Source organism: Suncus etruscus, chromosome 10, assembly GCF_024139225.1.
Source record: "Suncus etruscus isolate mSunEtr1 chromosome 10, mSunEtr1.pri.cur, whole genome shotgun sequence".
Lineage (NCBI taxonomy): Eukaryota > Metazoa > Chordata > Mammalia > Eulipotyphla > Soricidae > Suncus > Suncus etruscus.
Genome location: NC_064857.1, coordinates 106,633,621 through 106,652,532, shown reverse-complemented (window position 1 = coordinate 106,652,532; position 18,912 = coordinate 106,633,621). Strand labels below are relative to the sequence as shown.

At 38.5% G+C, this 18,912-nt stretch overlaps 1 protein-coding gene across 2 annotated transcripts in view; it reads left to right on the top strand.

Moving 5' to 3' along the window:
• The window catches only part of SUGCT (succinyl-CoA:glutarate-CoA transferase), a 1,072,384-nt gene that overhangs the window by 180,546 nt on the left and 872,926 nt on the right, over nucleotides 1-18,912 (top strand). The window contains exon 9 of one of the 2 annotated variants that reach the window (XM_049781876.1): nucleotides 16,786-16,881. The exons of the other annotated variant lie outside the window; for it this stretch is intronic. Within the exon in view, the coding sequence (XP_049637833.1) occupies nucleotides 16,786-16,881 (96 nt within the window). The remainder of the gene's footprint in view (nucleotides 1-16,785; nucleotides 16,882-18,912) is intronic. 2 annotated transcript variants of the gene reach the window in all.

Here is an 18,912-nt window from a genome sequence, read left to right as displayed (position 1 = left end):
CAAATCTGAAAAATAATATCGATAACAACACAATAATTGTGGGAGACCTCAACACGGCATTGTCAACACTTGACAGGTCAACCAGACTGAAACCCAACAAGAATATACTAGACCTGAGAAGAGAAATGGAAGAAAGAGGCTCAGTAGATATATATAGGACACTCCACCCCAGAAGCCTGGATACACATTCTTCTCTAATGTACAGGGGACATTCTCCAGGATAGACTACATGCTAGCACATAAAACATACCTCCATAATATCAAGAGGATAGAAATTTTGCAGGCTACCGTCGCTGACCACAAGGTCCTGAAATTATATGTGAACTACAAAGTGACACAGAAGAAAAACTTTAATACCTGGAAGTTAAACGGCCTAATACTGAATAACCAGTGGGTCCAAGATGAAATCAAAACAGGAAATCAAAACCTTCCTGAAAACAAATGACATTGGAGACACAAACTATAAGAACCTATGGGACACAGCAAAAGCAGTACTGAAAGGAAAATTTATAGCTTTGCAAGCACACATCAGGAAAAAAGAAGTGGCATACCTGAATAGCTTAATGATGCAGCTCATAGAATCAGAAAGTACTCAACAAAAGGACCCAAAAATAGGGAGACAGAAGGAAATAACAAAGCCGAGAGCAGAAATCAATGAAGTGGAAACCCAAAAATCAATCCAAAAGATCAATGAAAGCAGAAGTTGGTTCTTTGAAAAAAATAAACAAGACTGATAGACCACTGGCAAAACTAACAAAGAAAGAGAGAGAGAAACTTGATAACTCGTATTAGGAATGAAAAAAGGAGAGACCACTACTGATATGGTAGAGATTCAAAGGGTAATCAGAAACTACTTTGAGAAATTCTATGCCACTAAAAATGAAAACCTGGAAGAAATGGATAAATTCTTGGACTCTTATAATCTTCCACGGTTGAAGGAAGAGGATGTAGCATATCTAAACACACCCATCACTATTGAGGAAATTAAGACAGTATTCAAATGTGTGCCCAAACAAAAGCCCAGGCCCAGATGGATTTACTAATGAATTCTTTCAAACTTTTCAAGAGGAACTACTACCAATCATGGCAAGACTCTTTCATAAAATCGAAAAAACAGGAATACTTCCAAATAGCTTTTATGAAGCCAATATCACCTTGATACCTAAACCAGACAGAGATGCTACCAAAAAAGAAAATTATAGACCAATATCTCTGATGAATACAGATACAAAGATCCTGAACAAAATCCTGGCAAATAGGATTCAATGCCTCATTAAGATCATCCACTATGTTCAAGTAGGTTTCATCCCAGGAATGCAAGGCTGGTTTAACATCCGTAAATCTATCAACATAATACACAATATCAAGAACAAGAAAAATAGAAATCACATGATCATATCAATAGACGCAGAGAAAGCATTTGATAAGGTCCAACACCAATTCCTGATCAAAAACTCTCAGCAAGATGGGAATGGAAGGAACCTTTCTCAATATAGTTAAGGCCATCTGCCACAGCCAGAGGCAAATATTGTCCTAATGGAGAAAAACTGAAAGGCTTTCCTCTAAATTCTGGCACAAGACAAGGCTGTCCTCTCTCACCACTCCTATTGAACATAGAATTGGAAGTACTTGCTATAGTGATCAGGGAAGAAAAAGATATCAAGGGAATCCAGATAGGAAAGGAAGAATCCAAGCTCTTGGTCTTTGTAGATGACATGATACTCTACCTAGAAAACCCTCAAGTCTCTATGAAAAAGCTTCTAGAAACAATAGACTCATATAGCAAGGTGGCAGGCTACAAAATTAACACACAAAAATCAATGGCCTTTCTATACACTAATAGTAATAAGGAAGAAATGGACCTTAAGAAAACAACCCCATTCCCAATAGTGCCACACAAACTCAAATATCTTGGAATCAACATGACTAATAATGTGAAGGACCTATACAAAGAAAACTATAAAACTCTGCTCCAAGAAATAAGAGAGGACACGTGGAAATGGAAATGCATACCCTGCTCATGGATTGGCAGGATTAACATCATTAAATTGGCAATACTCCGAAAGCATTGTACAGATTTAATGTGATCCCTCTAAAGATACCCATGTCATTCTTCAAAGAAGTGGATCAGGCACCTTTGAAATTCATTTGGAATATGAAACACCCTAGAATAGCGAAAGCAATCATTGGGAAAAAGAATATGGGAGGAATTAGTTTCCCCAACTTTAAACTTTACTACAAAGCAATATTTATCAAAACAGCATGGTATTGGAATAAAGACAGGCCCTCAGATCAGTGTAATAGGCTTGAATACTCAGAGAATGTTTCCCAGACAATCACCTAATTTTTGAAAAAGGAGCAAGAAATCCTAAATGTAGCAAAGAAAGCCTCTTCTATAAGTGGTGTTGGCACAACTGGCTAGCCACTTGCAAAAAATTGAACTTAGATCCCCAGCTAACATCATGTACAAAGGTTAAGTCCAAATGGATGAAAGACCTCAATATCAGACCAGAAACCATAAGAAATATAGAACAACACGTAGGTAAAATACTCCAGGACATTAAGACTAAAGGCATCTTCAAGGAGAAAACTGCACTCCATGCAAGTGAAAGCAGAGATTAACGGATGGAAATATATTAAGCTTAGAAGCTTCTGCACCTCAAAGAAATAGCGCCCAGGATACATGAGTCCCCCACTGAGTGGGAGAAACTATTCACCCAATACCCATCAGATAAGGGGCTAATCTCCAAAATATACAACTCACTGACAGAAAGTTACATGAAAAAAACATCTAATCCCATCAAAAAATGGGGAGAAGAAATGGACAGACACTTTGACAAAAAAGAAATACATATGTCCAAAAGACACATTAAAAAATGCTCCACATCACTAATCATCAGGGAGATGCAAATCAAAACAACTGTGAGGTACAACCTCACACCATAGAGACCGGCACACATCACAAAGAATGAGAACAAGCAGTGTTGGCAGGGATGTGGAAAAAAGGAACTCTTATCCACTGCTGGTGGGAATGCGGTCTAGTTCACCCTTTAGGGAAAGCAATATGGAGATTCCTTCAAAAACTGAAAATCGAGCTCCCATGAGAGCCAGCTATACCACTTTTAGGAATATACCCTAGGAACACAAAAGTACAATACAAAAACCCCTTCCTTACACCTATATTCATTGAAGCACTCTTTATCATAGCAAAACTCTGGAAACAGCCCAGATACCCTTCAACAGATGAATGGCTAAAGAAACTGTGGTACATATACACAATGGAATATTATGCAACTGTCAGGAGAAATGAAGTCATAAAATTTTCCTATACATGGATGTACATGAAATCTATTATGCTGAGTGAAATAAGTCAGAAAGAGAGAGAAAGATGCAGAATGGTCTCACTCATCTATGGGTTTTAAGAAAAATGAAAGATATTCTTGCAATAATAACTTTCAGACACAAAAGAGAAAAGAGCTGGAAGTTCCAGCTCACCTCATGAAGCTCACCACAAACAGGGATGAGTTCAGTTAGAGAAATAACTACGTTTTGAACTATCCTAATATGAGAATATCTGAGGGAAATAGAAAGCCTGTCTAGAGTACAGGCGGGGGTTGTGTGGGGAGGATGAAGATTTGGGACGTTGGTTGATAGGAATGTTGCACTGGTGATGGGTGGTGTTCTTTACATGACTGAAACCCAAACACTATCATGTATGTAATAAAGTTGTTTAAATAAAAATAAAAAAATAAAAAGTTAAAAACAAACCAACTCCTGACTCATTGATTTTTTGTATTGTTTTCTTTGTTTTTATATTGTTTATTTCTCCTCTGGTTTTTATTATTTCTTGATTTTTAGTTGTGGTTGGATTTCTTTGTTGCAGTTATTCCAGTTCCTTAAGGTGATCCTTTAAATTGTTGATTTTGTTATTTTACTCTTTTCTGACATAAGCCTGTACTGCTATGAGTTTCCTGCTAATTACTGCTTTCACTGTTTCCCACAAGTTTTGACAGTTGTCTCAAGGAATCTTTTTATTTCTTCCTTGAGTTGCTCTTTGATCCAACTGTTTTTGAGTAGCATGTTGTTTAATCTCCAGATGTTTGATTTTCTCCATTGTTTCTTTTTACAATCAATTTGACCTCTGTTGCATAGTGATCTGATAGGGTGCTTCTGATTATCCTTACACTTGTGGTTTTATATAAGTTAGATTTATATCCTAAGCCATGGTCTGTTCTGGAGAATGTTCCATATGGTCTTGAGAAGAATGTGTATTCTGCTTTTTGGGGGTGGAGGCCCTATATAAGTCTACTAGCAATAGATCTTCTAATTTTTCATTTAGGGCTCTTATTACTTTGCTATTTTTCTGCCTGCTGGATCTATCCAGTGGTGATAGTGGTGTGTTGAGATCCCCTACTAATATCTCATTTCCCTTCATGTGTTTCTCCAGGTTTGTGAGTAATTGCCTCATATATTTTGCTGAGTCTACATTAGGTGGATAAATATTGACCATGGTTAGTACTTCTTGATCTATTGTTCCCCTGATCAGTATGTAGTGACCTTCCTTGTCTGATCACTTTCTTGAGGTTGAATGCAATTTGTTCTGATATTAGTGTTAAGTCCAGGAGAATGATGCGCCGTTCAAAGACACCAAGACCACAGTCTCATGCAAAAGCAGGGGGTTTATTTTCTTACAAGCATATGCAGGGGCTGTGCTAGAATCCAGTATAAGCCAGAAACTGCCAGTCCTGAGCCATGAGTTTATAAGCTATATATAGTATTTTAAACAATAGAAAGGTACAGTAGATTGATTTGCTTTAGGAAGTACATGACATCTGGCATTTTCCCACAATTGTGAAGGGGGGTGGGTGATCAGGGCAGTTAGGAAACTCAGGGGAAACTTTTCCTTTACATCCCCCCTTTTCTTTTGTTTGATCTCTAATCCTAGAGATCTTGGGTTGTTTGATTAAGTGCCTTATACTGCTGCCTAATAATCATTCATTATTAGAGTTGTTAACCAGGGGGACTGCTTGAACCAGGACTGAAACCAATTGTTTTGAACCCGGGATTTCTGTTCCCTTTTGTCTAGCCTTTTTTAAGTATGTCCATGGATGCCTGTACGACCCCATTGTCTTTGAGGGCCATGCATAGCCACTTTCCTGTTCAAAGAGGAGATTTAACCCCCTTCTATTCTGGAGCACAACTTCTGACAGGGAAGTTAGCGAGTCTTTGAGAGCTTGAACTGAGGTTTTTATTTCTCTTAGGTTTTGCCTGACGGCTGTTTCAAGCTGACTGATTTGATCGGCCCCCCTTAAAAGCACAGTTGTTCCTGTTTTAATTTCAGCAGCTAACCCCATCCCTAGGATGACTGCCAGGGTGAGGGAAACCAGTTCTTGAGGGTACCGGGTGGAGCAGCTACTAAACTTTGCCTTAAAGGAATCAGAATTATAATATAGCACTCTGGACAGCTTCTGAATTAGCACACAATAATGGGAGGCCAGATTAAAAACTTTAAGGGCAATGCAAGGCATTTCTTTTTAATGCCCCCTTCCCCAGCTGCTCTTTAAAAAGTGTGATTCACTACAAATCTGGTTATCACGATCCTGTCCCAACTGGAAGGGAGCTTCCAATATGCCTGAACAGTGGTTTCACAGTCCCATGCTGTCATCTGGTACATTAGATGATCTTCATTTTGCCCAGTCCAGGAAGTTGAGTCAGATGGATATGCAGGGGGGGGGTCCTTTGAAGTCTCAGATAGTCCGTCCAGGCCACTGACCACCTGGGCTGTGGGCTTCTGAGAAGTATCTGAAAAAGACTTATGAAGAGGTTCCTGGGGGGGGGGGGGTTTACTTGTTCTGTATCTAAGAGAACCGTCTCTTACACCTGGCGTGTAACAATTAATGATAACACAAGTTAAACAACAGAAATCAAAAGCATCATAGCATTATTAACAAACAGCTCTGAATTATTTTTAGTTAGACTAATGCTTACATTTATAATTTATGATCTGTTCCAGTACAATTAATGAAAAATGCTTTCACACCTAGGTTACTTTACTTTAATTATAAAAATTATTTTTCTTTCCACCTTCACCCTGCACCTTTCCAGATATTTGAAAAAAATTTGGCTCCTTCCTTTGCATAAATACAATATTACTGGAGAAATTTCCATTTGGGGTACCCCCAATACTCACAGAGAATTTTTGAGGATAGAGTGGGGACACAGCAGGTTTGTCACGTCACAGTCACTTAGGCTAGGCTGATGTAAGAACGAGTTGGTTCGAGGATGGCTGTTGTCTTCTCACCCACTGCAGGATTTTCCTAGAGGTAGCCTGTTCCACTCCTCTTCAGGGTTGGAAGAGACTCTGACCTCAAGTCCTCTCTTGAGACTGAGGGTGAGGGTGAGAGTGTCCATGGCCAGTTAGTGCAGGTCCAGAAATTTCTAGGAAATTTCCCATTTCCTTTTTCAGGCCATTCATCTTGATGTCTTCCTGGTTTTGTTAGCCAGATGCCTAAAGGTGCCTGCTTGTCACACCACCTCAAGCCTGATTATTTCCCCAAAAGAGGGCTTTGGGATTTCCTTACTAATTTTAAGATTCCCTGTTTGCACGGGGATTACTCCTCATGCAGAGAGGAAATTTATTTGTTTGTATTTTATGCAAAGCAAACTGATGCCATGACATAAATATGGAACTAAAAGTGCTAAGGAGGAGAGAAAAAACAAATGTTACTTAATTTTGCACAGAAAATTTTAAACCTGATTATTGTCTAGAGGCTTTTACAATAAGATTTTTCATATTTTCAATTTTTTAAACCATGTTCATATTTACAAAGTTCCTTGTGATACACTTATTAATATTCTTGGCAGCAAATATATTTACATACAGAGAGTAGAAGTTTGCTTATTCTTTTTGACTCAGCTTAAAGCAGAAAACATATTAGACACCAGCAATTTATATTTTACAAATTTTCCGGCAGGCTTTAGACCTTTTTTTTTTAGTATTAAATTCATATTTTTTTATTTTGCATAACCACATATTCTTCTACATAAATAATATTTGATAAGACTTTTAATTAAAACATTGAACAAATTTTAAAAGCTATGCTTTATATGTATTTCATGTTAAAATTCCTATATGTCAGATTTGACAAAATTTTTAGACCAAAGCAAAACATAAATTTTTTTAAAAGTATTTTAAATTTACAATCTAGAGAAGTTATAGTTCTTAAAGTCTGGTTTTTTTTCACTTAATTTTAATTACTTTATTTTTCTGAACAACTTAGTACATTATTCAAAATGGTCTTTTGTCTTTAACTATTTTCAGACATAGCATTTTGCAGTTTCTAAAAATTTATTTTACAATTTTTTTTTCTGCTTTATAACTTATTATAGGTCCAAATGAGTTTACTACAAATTTACCCTGTTTATTGATGAAAATGCCAAATTTATGACAGTGTTCAGAACATATTATATTTTAAATTCCAGTTACCAAGTTACTTAAGCTTTACAATATGCAACTTCAGCAAATGAGAGGTAGGTATTGTAACCATCCAAGCACTACAGTATAACTTAAGTTATAAAAACCTTTGAGATATTAAATATGACTAATTTTACTTTAATTTTAAAAGGTCTGCACTTTATACAAATACCTAAAACCTTTATTTTTATTTTATTTATTTATTTATTTTATTTTTTTCAATTAGAAAACAAATTGCTAGAATTACTTTTATCTGACAGGACCAAGTTTTTTTTTTTTATTATTACACTTAGTAAAGACAATCTAGGCATTTTTACATTCAGACCTTAAAACCACATTAAATTTCATATTGTTATCTAGATTTAGTTATTTCAATAATATTAGCGTTCACAAGATTAACAATATTATCAAAACGCTAACCACAACATTTTCCACACAGTTTTGGCCTCTTAAAATTAATACTATTTTTAACAGAAATAGAAATATAAAAATTTGTATTATTCCCACATTACAATGCTGTTGGAACCTGTCTCTGAACTGATTGATAATTTCTTAGAGTTGGTGAAATTCCTTATGGCAGGTGGCATTTTTCAGTCTGTATTAGAACTCAGTTTCATTAGAAAAGTTAATTACAATAATTTGCAACATTTCCCACCAAATTATTTATTCTAAGAAAACTTTAAGTCAGAGGAATTTCTCAAAAAGAGATTTAAAGACCCAATTTTTCCTTCTAGACTCCCAGCCACTCCCAATTTCTTCTTTGATATGTAAACCAGGGGTCGCGAGTTGGGTAAGTTTTTCTTTCTTGGATAAGCTCCAATAAAGAAATTTTTAACTGACTAATATTTTAGCTTCCCAGTCAGAAGCAACAAGACGGAGCTCTCAGGATTTTTCTGATTTTTACTTTTTGGCTGAGGTGTTTAGTCACAAAGTCCAGCCCCTCCAGGACAAATTTAAGTCCTGCTGGCCAGCAAAGAGGCAGAGTTTGCGACCACCATCTTGCCCTGTCCCTAACAGAGCCTGCCTTGAAATACAAAAACACAATGAAACAGAAAATAACAAGGAAGTGTAGAAATTGCCACTTAACACCAATTTTTGCACCTCTGGGAAGTTCGCCAGCAAGAGACCTTGGACTGAGCAGTCTGAGCCTGCTCTATGGTTGACTGAGAAAAGGCAATAGATAGTAACAGTCAAGAAATCAGTTATCACACAAATTCCCCACACATTCTGCCAAGCACTTCACCACTCACACTGACCGGTCTTCACTCTTACTTTAAACTTTTACGAATTTCTTTTGCTCTTTGGGCCATGCCCAATGAACTCCACACCTCTCCACGACTGGGAGGGATTTTTCCCTCACTGAGTAACTTCCAGTTTTGAAGAGAGACAGGAGAAAATGAACCAGAGAAGTGGAAAGCCAAAAAATAAAACCAAAACTAAAAAATGAGATCAAAATGAAATCAAACCAACCTGAAGGATCTGCAAAGGGCTCACGGCCAGTTTGGAAAGCCCGGCCGGGACTTGCATTGATCCTTGGAGCTCAGTGGAGTCTCCTTCATTGGAGCCAAGATTTCTGTTCCCTGCCGAGGAGGCCTCGCCTGACCTCCTCCCTGATGAGAAGGGCCCCTCTGGCTACTTCTCCCTTGGGCTCCTCAATAAAAGCAAATCACACAAGACAAGGAGAAACAACTCACACAAAACAGTAACAGACAGACAAAGTCTGACCTAAGTTCTAATTCTTGGGCAGTTTACAGATGTATACCACACTTACTTACAGAAGGGTATACTTACAGAGGGGGCTTCCGAGCATCCTCGGAATCCTCAAACCTCACTGAGGCATCCCTCAGATCAGTGACCTGCGGCCCTCTAGACACGTCTGTCAGCCACCACCGAGAACCCTCATGGGCCCTTACGGCAGTCACAATGCCCACACCAAGTGCAAATTTTACCTCCTAGGCGCCGGTGTTCTCAGAACCCCGAGGTGAGGCATTGATGTTCCTGAACAGGCATGAATATCTCGCTGGGGCCTCCAATGTTCAGTCCAGGAGAATGATGCACCATTCAAAGACACCAAGACCACAGTCTCGTGCAAAAACAGGAGGTTTATCTTCTTACAAGCATATGCAGAAGCTGTGCTAGAATCCAGCATAAGCCAGAAAATGCCAGCCCTGAGCCATGAGCTTACAAGCTATATATAGTATTTTAAACAATAGAAAGGTACAGTAGATTGATTTGCTTTAGGAAGTACATGACATCTGGCATTTTCCCACAATTGTGAAGGGGGGTGGGTGATCAGGGCAGTTAGGAAACTCAGGGGAAACTTTTCCTTTACATTAGGATGGCCGTCCCTGCTCTTTTTTGTTTTCCATTGGCCCGAATAATTGATTTCCATCATTTTATTCTAAGTCTGTGCCTGTCCTGCATTAGTAGATGTGTTTCTTGCAAGCAGCAGAAGTCCGGTTTATGTTTTCTAATCCAGTTGTCTAGTATATGTCTTTTAATGGGAGAGTTAGACCATTAACATTTAGGGAGATTGACAGAGAAGGCTGTTGTATAGTTGTGTTGTGTAGGGTTGTTGTTGTTACAATTGGAGATTTGGATGGTGTAATTCATCTCTAAGTAGGTCATATAAGATTGGTTTTGTTTGCACAAATATTGCAAGATCATTTTTATTTGAGAATATTTTTAGTCTTCCTTCCGATATGAATGAGAGTTTTTCTGGGTATTGGACCCTAGGTTGGAAATTTCTTTCATTCAGTCATTTAAATATGTCATTCCACTGTCTTCTTGCTTTAATTGTTTCAAATGGGAGATCTGGTTTGATTCTTATGTCCCTTCCTTTGTACTTGATGTTTTTTCTCCCTTATGACTTTTAAGAGTTCATCTTTCTCTTTGTTTTTATTTTGCCGTTTGGATTACTATATGTCTTGGTGTTGGCTTATTAGGGTCTATTATTAGGGACTCTTTATTTTCTGGAATTGCATCGAGGTCTCTTTCCAGAGGGTTGAAAAATTTTCTGCTATTGTTTCCCTGACCACTTGTTCTTCCCCTTTCCCTATTTCCTCCCCTTCTGGTATACCTACAATTCTTAGATTATTTCTTTTGTCTTTGTTTATTAAGTACTGGACTTTTTCTTCCAGTCCTATGCCTTTTATTTCCTTGTTGGTTTCCTGGTCAGTTTTTGATTGCAGTTTTTCTTCGAGTTGTTCTATACGTTTTTCCAACTGTGAGATTCTGCTCGTATGGCTTTTTCCATTATTTATTATTTCCTTAAATTCCATTTGTATGGAATTTCTCATATTCTATAGCAGTTCTTCTCTTAGTTGGCTTATTTTTTCATCCATGATTTTCTTGTACTCACTGGCTAATGCTTCTTTCTTTTTATTTACCATGATTTGCATTTCTTTTTTCATGGCTGTTTTCAGATCTTCATCTCTTGGATCTGTTCGTTTTGGTGGACTTGGAAACTTGTTTGTGTTTCCTTCCGTATCTCCAGATGTTAGGGTCTTCCTTGGTTTACCCATATTTCTTTGCAATTCTTGGTGATTCCTGGTTTGCAGGCCTATCGAGTAGAGCTCGCTTTTGCCACCTGTCTTGTTTGATATATGTATTTCTGGCTTGTTTGGTATTTTGCTTCCAATTTTATGGGCTCTTAATTATTTAAGAAATTTGGGTGTTAGGTCTGAGGTGGCTAGACCTATATGTTGTGTTAGGCGTGGGTGGGCGGGGCTTCCCTACCTGGAGCATGTGGGGGGAAACCAGGCAGAAGGGGAGCATGGGTGGGCGGGGCTTTCCTAACTGGAGCAGGTGGGGGAAACCAGGCAGAAGGGGCTGGGTGGGGCTTCCCTACCTGGAGCAGGCAGGGGGAAACCAGGCAGAAGGGGGCTGGCTCTGTTTTCACAGACAGTCTGGGTGGGCGGGAAACCAGGCAGAAGGGGGCTGGCGCCGTTTGCACGGATGGGCGGGGCTTCCCTACCTGGAGCAGGTGGGGGAAACCAGCTCATTTACAATTTTAAATATTTTTACAGGACTGAAATTCTTGGACCAAGGTTGTAGGAAAAACAAGATATTCTATGTCTAACCTAATCTTTTTTTAATATATTTCTTTAAGCAATATGATTGCAAATATGTTTGTAGTTGGGTTTAATTTATAGAAAAAGAACACCCAGGACAACATTCCCACCACCAGTGCCCCCATGTCCCTACTCCCCCACCCTCTCCCTGTATCTGAGACAGGCATTCTACTTTTCTCTCTCATTACCATTGTCATGATAGGTTAATGTATTTATTTCTCTAACTTCACTCATCACTTTGTGGTAAGTTTCATAACATGGGACAGTTCTTTCAGTCCTCTTCTCTATTTACTCTGGGTTTATTACAATAGTGTCTTCTATTTTTCTTCCACAGATGTGCCTGTCATACTCTGACTTATTTCACTCAACATAATAGTGTTTGATTTCCTTTCTGGATACCCTTGATATCTTTTTGTTGCCTAACTGTTATGATAAGCATGTCCAGAAATATGTTGAATAGGTGTGGTGAGAGGAGGCAGCCTTGTCTTGTGCCAGATGTTTGAGGAAAGGCCTTTAATTTATCTCCGTTGAAAATAATTTTGCCAATAGCTTGTGGTAGATGACCTTGACTATACAGAAAAAAGTTCCTTCCATTCTGATTTTGTTGAGAGTTTTTTTTTTATTATGAATGGTTGTTGGACCTTAGCAAATGCTTTCTCTGCATCTATTGATAAGATCATATGGCTTTATTTTTCCTTTTGTTGATATGGTGTATTATGTTGATTGATTTATGTATATTAAACTATTCTTGCATTTCTGGAATGAAACCTATTTGCTCATGATGTATGACCTTCTTGATGAGGTTTTGGATTTTATTTGGTAGTATTTTTATGAGGCTCTTTGCAATGTGTTTATCAGGGATATTGGTCTGTAGCTTTCTTTTTTTGCAGCATTCCTGTCAGGTTTTGGTATCAGAGTTTCATAAAGACTATTTGGAAGTGTTTCTCTTTCTTCAATTTCCTGAATGAGCCTTAAAAGGATTGTTAGTAGTTCCTCTTGAAAGGATTGAAAAAATTCGCTGTGAATCTATCTGACTTGGGCTTTTGTCTTTGGGAAGACTTTTGATTGCCATTTTAATTTCCTCAGTAGTGATGAGTCTGTTTAGATATGCTAGATCATCCTGACTTAACCATGGAATACAGTTAAGAGTCGAAAATTTTACCCATTTCTTCCCGGTTCTGTTTTGTGGCACAGTTTCTCAAAGTAATCTCTGATTACCCATTGAATCTCTACAGAATCTGTAGTGATCTCTTCATTTTTAACTCAGTTTATTAAGTTTCTGTCTCTCCCTTTCTTTACTAGTGGTTTATCAATCTTGTTTATTTTTTCAGAGAACAAACATTTGCTTTTGTTGATCTTTCAGATTGACTTTTTATTAATATTTTTATTTAAATACCTTGGTTACAAACATGATTGTGGTTGGGTTTCAGTCATAAGATGACACCCCCCCATCAGCAGTGCAACATTCCCATCACCAATGACCCAAATATCCCTCCTCCTCTCCCCGCCCCTACCTGTATTAGACAGGCTTTCCACTTCCCTCATATATTTTCATTATTAGGATAGTTCGCAATGTGGTTATTTCTCTAACTAAACTCATCACTCTTTGTGGTGAGTATCATGAGGTCGGCTGTAACATCTAGTGCTCCTCTCTTATGTCTCTGAAAATTATTGAGAAATGTCTTTTATTTTTCTTAAAACCCATAGATGAGTGAGACCATTCTGCGTCTCTCTCTCTCTCTCTCTCTCTCTCTCTCTGACTTATTTCACTCAGCATAATAGATTCCATGTACATCCATGTATAGGAAAATTTCATGACGTCATCTCTCCTGATGGCTGCATAATATTCCATTGTGTATATGTACCACAGTTTCTTTAGCCATTCATCTGTAGAAGGGCATCTTTGTTGTTTCCAAAGTCTTGCTATGGTAAATAGTGCTGCAATAAATATAGGTGTAAGGAAGGGGTTTTTTGTATTGTATTTTTGTGTTCCTAGGGTATATTCCTAGGAGTGGTATAGCTGGATAATATGGGAGCTCAATTTCCAATTTTTGGAGGAATCTCCATATGGCTCTCCAGAAAGGTTGAACTAGTCGGCATTCCCACCAGCAGTGGATAAGAGTTCCTGTCTCACCGCATCCCCACCAACACTGCTTGTTCTCATTCTTTGTGATGTGTGACAGTCTCTGTGGTGTGAGGTGGTACCTCACAGCTGTTTTGATTTCCATCTCCGTGATGGTTAGAGAAGTTTCTGAATTGTTGTTTGTCTGTGAAACCATGTATTCTTTCCTCAAGCCTGAAAGTGAGTTTTGCTGGGTACAGTATTCTAGGTGAAGCATTTATTTCATTGAGTTTTGTCACTTCCCACCACTGCTTTCTGGCCTTGAGTGTTTCTTGTGGCAGGTCTGCTGTAAATCTCAAGAATGTTCCCTTGAATGTAATTTTCCTGTCTCTATCTGTGGGATTCATCATTGTTACTAGGTGTGTCTTGCAGTCTCTTTTGGTTGGTACTCTTCAGGCATGCAGGATTTGATCGCATATATTCTTTAGCTCTGGAAGTTTCTCTTTAATGATGTTCTTGACCATTGATTCTTCCTGGAAATTTTCTTCTTGGGTCTCTGGAATCATTCATGATTCTTAAGTTGTTTCTGTTGAGCTTATCATATACTTCTATTTTCATCTGTTCCCATTCTTGGACTAATTTTTCAATTGTTTGATCATTTGCTTTAAGTTTTTTCCCAATCTTTCCTGCTGTATGTAGTTGTTATTTATCTCATCTTCCATAGCACTAATTCTATTCACAGCTTCTGTTACCCTGTTGGAGAGCTCATCCATTTTGTTATTCAATTTGTTTACTGAGTTTTCAGGCCTGTTATTTGACCTATTATTTCAGTTTGGAGTTTTCTGATTTCTGTCTTCATATTTTTTTTTGGTTCTTATTAGTGTTCTGTTCAACTCAAATCATGGTTTCTTTGAGTTCTTTGAGCATCTTCCATATTTCTTGTCTAAACTCCTTACCTGAGAGACTGGTTAGTTGGTTGGCCGTTTTCTGGTCATCAAAATTGTGATCTTCATTCTCTATGTCTGATGCTGGCCTGCGTTTTTTCCCCATTGTCACACTTGTATTGTGTTGTGGCGGTATTCATTGGCTAAATGATGTGCACTGCCACGCTCCTCCTGCTCCGCCCTTTCTGTGTGGGTTGAGTCGCCTCCAAAGAAGGGGAACCCTCCGTGGATGAAGCCTCACACAGGATCAAATCTTAGGCTTGAGCACACAGCAGAGAAGACAGTCCAGAGAGTAATGCTGGGCTTTAGTTATCCAGCACAGTTCCTAGTGTGATTTTTTTCTTCTTGTTGCAGTGGCGTTCTTTCATTATAAAGAGTGCACGGCCGCATAGGCCATGCTATTCTGAAGCTTCAGGGAGATGAATTTTCTGGGCCCTTTTCAGCCCACTTCTAAGAGGTTCAGGAGACAGGACAGTAAACAAACACACACAGGCAGCACTCACAGTTTCTTACATTTGGAAACCAGTGGGCAGGTGTAGATTTTTCCAGCCTGATGTTACAAACAGGGGACCTGCCTTTTGTGAAGTACTGCTGTTAGCCAGTTTTCATGTTTGGAAGCAGTTGCTTGGCGTTCCGGCCCTTGAATGGCCTCTTGGAGAGAAAATTTTCTGGGCCCTTTCTGGCCCACTCCCAAGAGGTTCAGGACAGTAGACAAACACACAAAGCTCAGATTGATTTTTTGATTTTCACTCTAAGTTTTGTTATTTCCTTCTGCGTACTTATTTTTTGGTTCATTTTGTTGATCATTTTCTAATTTTTTAAGCTGTGTCATTAAGCTATTTATGTAGTACCCTTCTTCCTTCCTGATGTGTGTTTGTTTGCAAAGCTATAAATTTTCCTCTTAGTACTTCTTTTGCTGTGTCCCACAAATTCTGTTAATTTGTGTCTTTATTTGCATTTGTTTCCAGGAATCTTTTGATTTCCTCTTTGATTTCATCTCTGACCCAATGGTTGTTCAGTAGTGAGCTGTTATATTCCAGGTGTTAAAGTTTCTCTTCTGTGCTTCTTTGCATTTGACTTCAGATTTCAGTGTATTGTGACTTTTTGGGTCAGCTAGTTGTCATCGTCATTCTCTTTGCATTGTGTTGGCCTGCATAGATTTCCATTGTCATGCATGTAATGTGGTATTTTCTTCATGTTTGCTATAGTTCATTGATAGGAGATGCGCATATTCTATCTTCTGGGTCAACTTCTATGCCTTCTTATAGTATTTTCTGAAGCTGAGTGTTTCTGTGTTTATTTTTATCCAAAAAGTGCTGAAGTGATAGAACAGTGGGTAGGGCATTTACCTTGCAGATTTAATCCTGGCATCTCATATGGTCTCCTGACCTTTCCAGGAGTAACTATAAAATCCAGAGCCAGGAGTAACACCTGAGTGTTCCTGGGTGTGACTCAAAACCCCAAATATCTTTTTTCTCTAAGTCATTAAATAAAATTGTACAGAAATACAATATTGCTCTTTTATTGTCTGATAAAATGTTTATGCCTATATTTTTTAAGCTCATGAGCAGTTTTCTATTCCTCATATATCCTTTTCAAATAATATGTAATGAATAACAGAAAAATTTATTGTCATATTCTATTTTTAATGATGAATAACCTAGTTTTCCTTCCCTCTTTCCTTCCTTCCTTTTTTCATCCTTCCTTCCTTCCTTCCTCCCTGCCTTCCCTCCTTCCCTCTTCCATTTTGTTTCTTTTTTTTCTCCTTCCTTCCTTCCTTCCTTCCTTCCTTCCTTCCTTCCTTCCTTCCTTCCTTTTTCCTTCCTTTCTTCCTGTTTTCCCTCTTTCACTGTTTTTCCCTCCTTCCTTACTTTCTTCCTTTCTTTTTTCCTACCTTCCTTCTTCCTCCCTGCCTTCCCTCGTTCCCTCTTCCATTCTGTTTCTTTTCCCCTCCTTTCTTCTTTCCATTTCCCTTCCTTTTCTTCCTCCTCCTTCCTTTTCTCATTCATTTCCTCCTTCCTTCCCTCCTTTCCTACCTTCCTCTTTTCTTCCATCCTTTCCTTCTTTCCATATTTTCCTTCCTTCCCTCCATTTTTCCCCTCCCTCCCTTCGTTCTGTCTTTTTCTCTCATTCTTCTGTCTTTCTTTCTTTCTTTCTTACTTTCTTTCTTTCTTACTTTCTTTCTTTCTTTCTTTCTTTCTTTCTTTCTTTCTTTCTTTCTTTCTTTCTTAGGTGGCATGCCTGACCCATGTAGCTGCTAATTATCTTATTAGCCAAAAGGAAGCAGAACGCTGGGGCACAGCTCATGGCAGTATTGTTCCTTACCAGGTAAGAATTTGTGAATTAAGTATTATTCTACTGCAGTTTTTTAATATAATTTTTATTTGATCATAGTGGTTTACATATTGTTGACAATAATATTATGGGTACATATTTACATAAGATCAGGGGGTTCCTATCAACGTTTTGTCCTCCATACCCCTTCATGTTCATCCTACCTCCCATATCTTCCTCCCTCACCCCCGGGGCTGCGAGAATATGTGGTCCCCTCTGTACCTAGCTTACTACTTAGAAGTCTCAGTCTTGGTGCCTCCCTTATTTCCCCCTCTAACTGGGAGGAAGGATTACATAGTTCAAGTTATGTTGTTTTATTTGAAGAAGAGAAAAGTAGTAAACTGGGGTAAAAGTCTAATATGCTGAGAATGCGTGGAATCCTTCTAGAGGCTCTCATCGTCTGTTTGAGAGATGAAGTAGAAAAATAAGGTGAAACATCCCACAATACAAAAAGAATTGTCAAATATCCAGTGAGCACTCCAGTGATAACGATAGGCACCACAAAAAAAGCCATGGTCTTGAGTTAAAAAACATGGCGGAGCACCTAAAGAAAGAAAAGAACAACAACAACAACAACAACAACAAAATAACAAAAAAAACCCCAATATAAATATAAATGGGGACAACAACTTCAATAACCACACCAAAACAAAGTAATCGACAAAAAGTAGATAGGTAAATAAAAATAAAAAAATAATAAATGAAGAATAAAAAATAATAGATAAATGATAAAAACGTTTTGTGCTTTTTGCCTTTTTTTCCCCTCCTGCACTGGCACAGTAAATATTGGGGTCATTCGAAAAGGGATTCACTTGGCCTAAGCATTATGGGGTTTCTCCACCCTTTGGGTATATTGTCACAGGATTAACTATAGACTCCGTTCAAGTTCATTTACTCTACCGGTGGTGCTTTCATGGTGTTTGGAAAACTTCTGCTGCATCCTGGGTGATGAGATAAGACCTCTGTATCTAGAGATCTCAGTATCTGTACAGGTTCAGGAGTGGGACTTATGGTGAAGTCTTTCTTTGTGGTTCTAGAAGTTATGTTCCCTCAGTGTCATTTTAATCTATCTTCTGTGGTTGGTGGTCTTGGTCTTTGCACTGATCCTAGGATGAAACTTAGGATAGCACCTTTCATTGTGTTTCCAGAAGCACCATTCCATTGCAATTGTCTCTGCCGGACCTTTGGAACTGGGGATCATGGTTGTTGTGCGGGTCGTATTTCAAACCCTAAACTAGGGCTTTTTTATTGGTCTCAAGACATATTCAGTCCAGTCATGGTTCTAGCAGCCAGTCATCTGTAAATTGTGGTCTTGGGTTTTGGACTGACCAAAGGATGACAAGTCTTCTGATTTTGTCTTATCGTTAGCTGGTGAGGTAGGATAGCCTGTTCTTAGGTCAAGTTGTTCCCATTTTCTTTGTTATCAGGATATCATTTTAGAGCTGGCACTTGGTGGCCCAGCGGTATTAAGGATGTCCCGGGTGGGTTTTTTTCCTGTAGTTGTTGTGAAGAACTGTGTCAATTCTATGTCTGTGATCCAAGGTTCAAGGCTAGACGGATGGTGTCTAATCACCTGAGCTCTAAGTTGGGTCCACATGACATATTTTCAAGGTGGGAGATATCCCTGTATTGTAAACAAGTATGAGTTCTTTTTATTTATTTATTTATTTTTTTGTGGTTTTTGGGTCACACCCGGCAGTGCTCAGGGGTTATTCCTGGCTCCAGGCTCAGAAATTGCTCCTGGCAGGCACGGGGGATCATATGGGGCACCAGGATTTGAACCAATGACCTCCTGCATGAAAGGCAAATGCCTTACCTCCATGCTATCTCTCTGGCCCCCAAGTATGAGTTCTTATCTCTAGTAGATAAAGCTGTTTTTTATGTGTAAGATTTCCCCTTTTTTTTAGTGTGCCTTTGCAGGGAGAAATGGTGCTACTTTGTATTGTCGGTGCATTTTGGGGGTGGCCAGAGAAGAAAACAGAAACAGGTCACACATCCAAACAAGATAAAAATAGGAATAAAAGT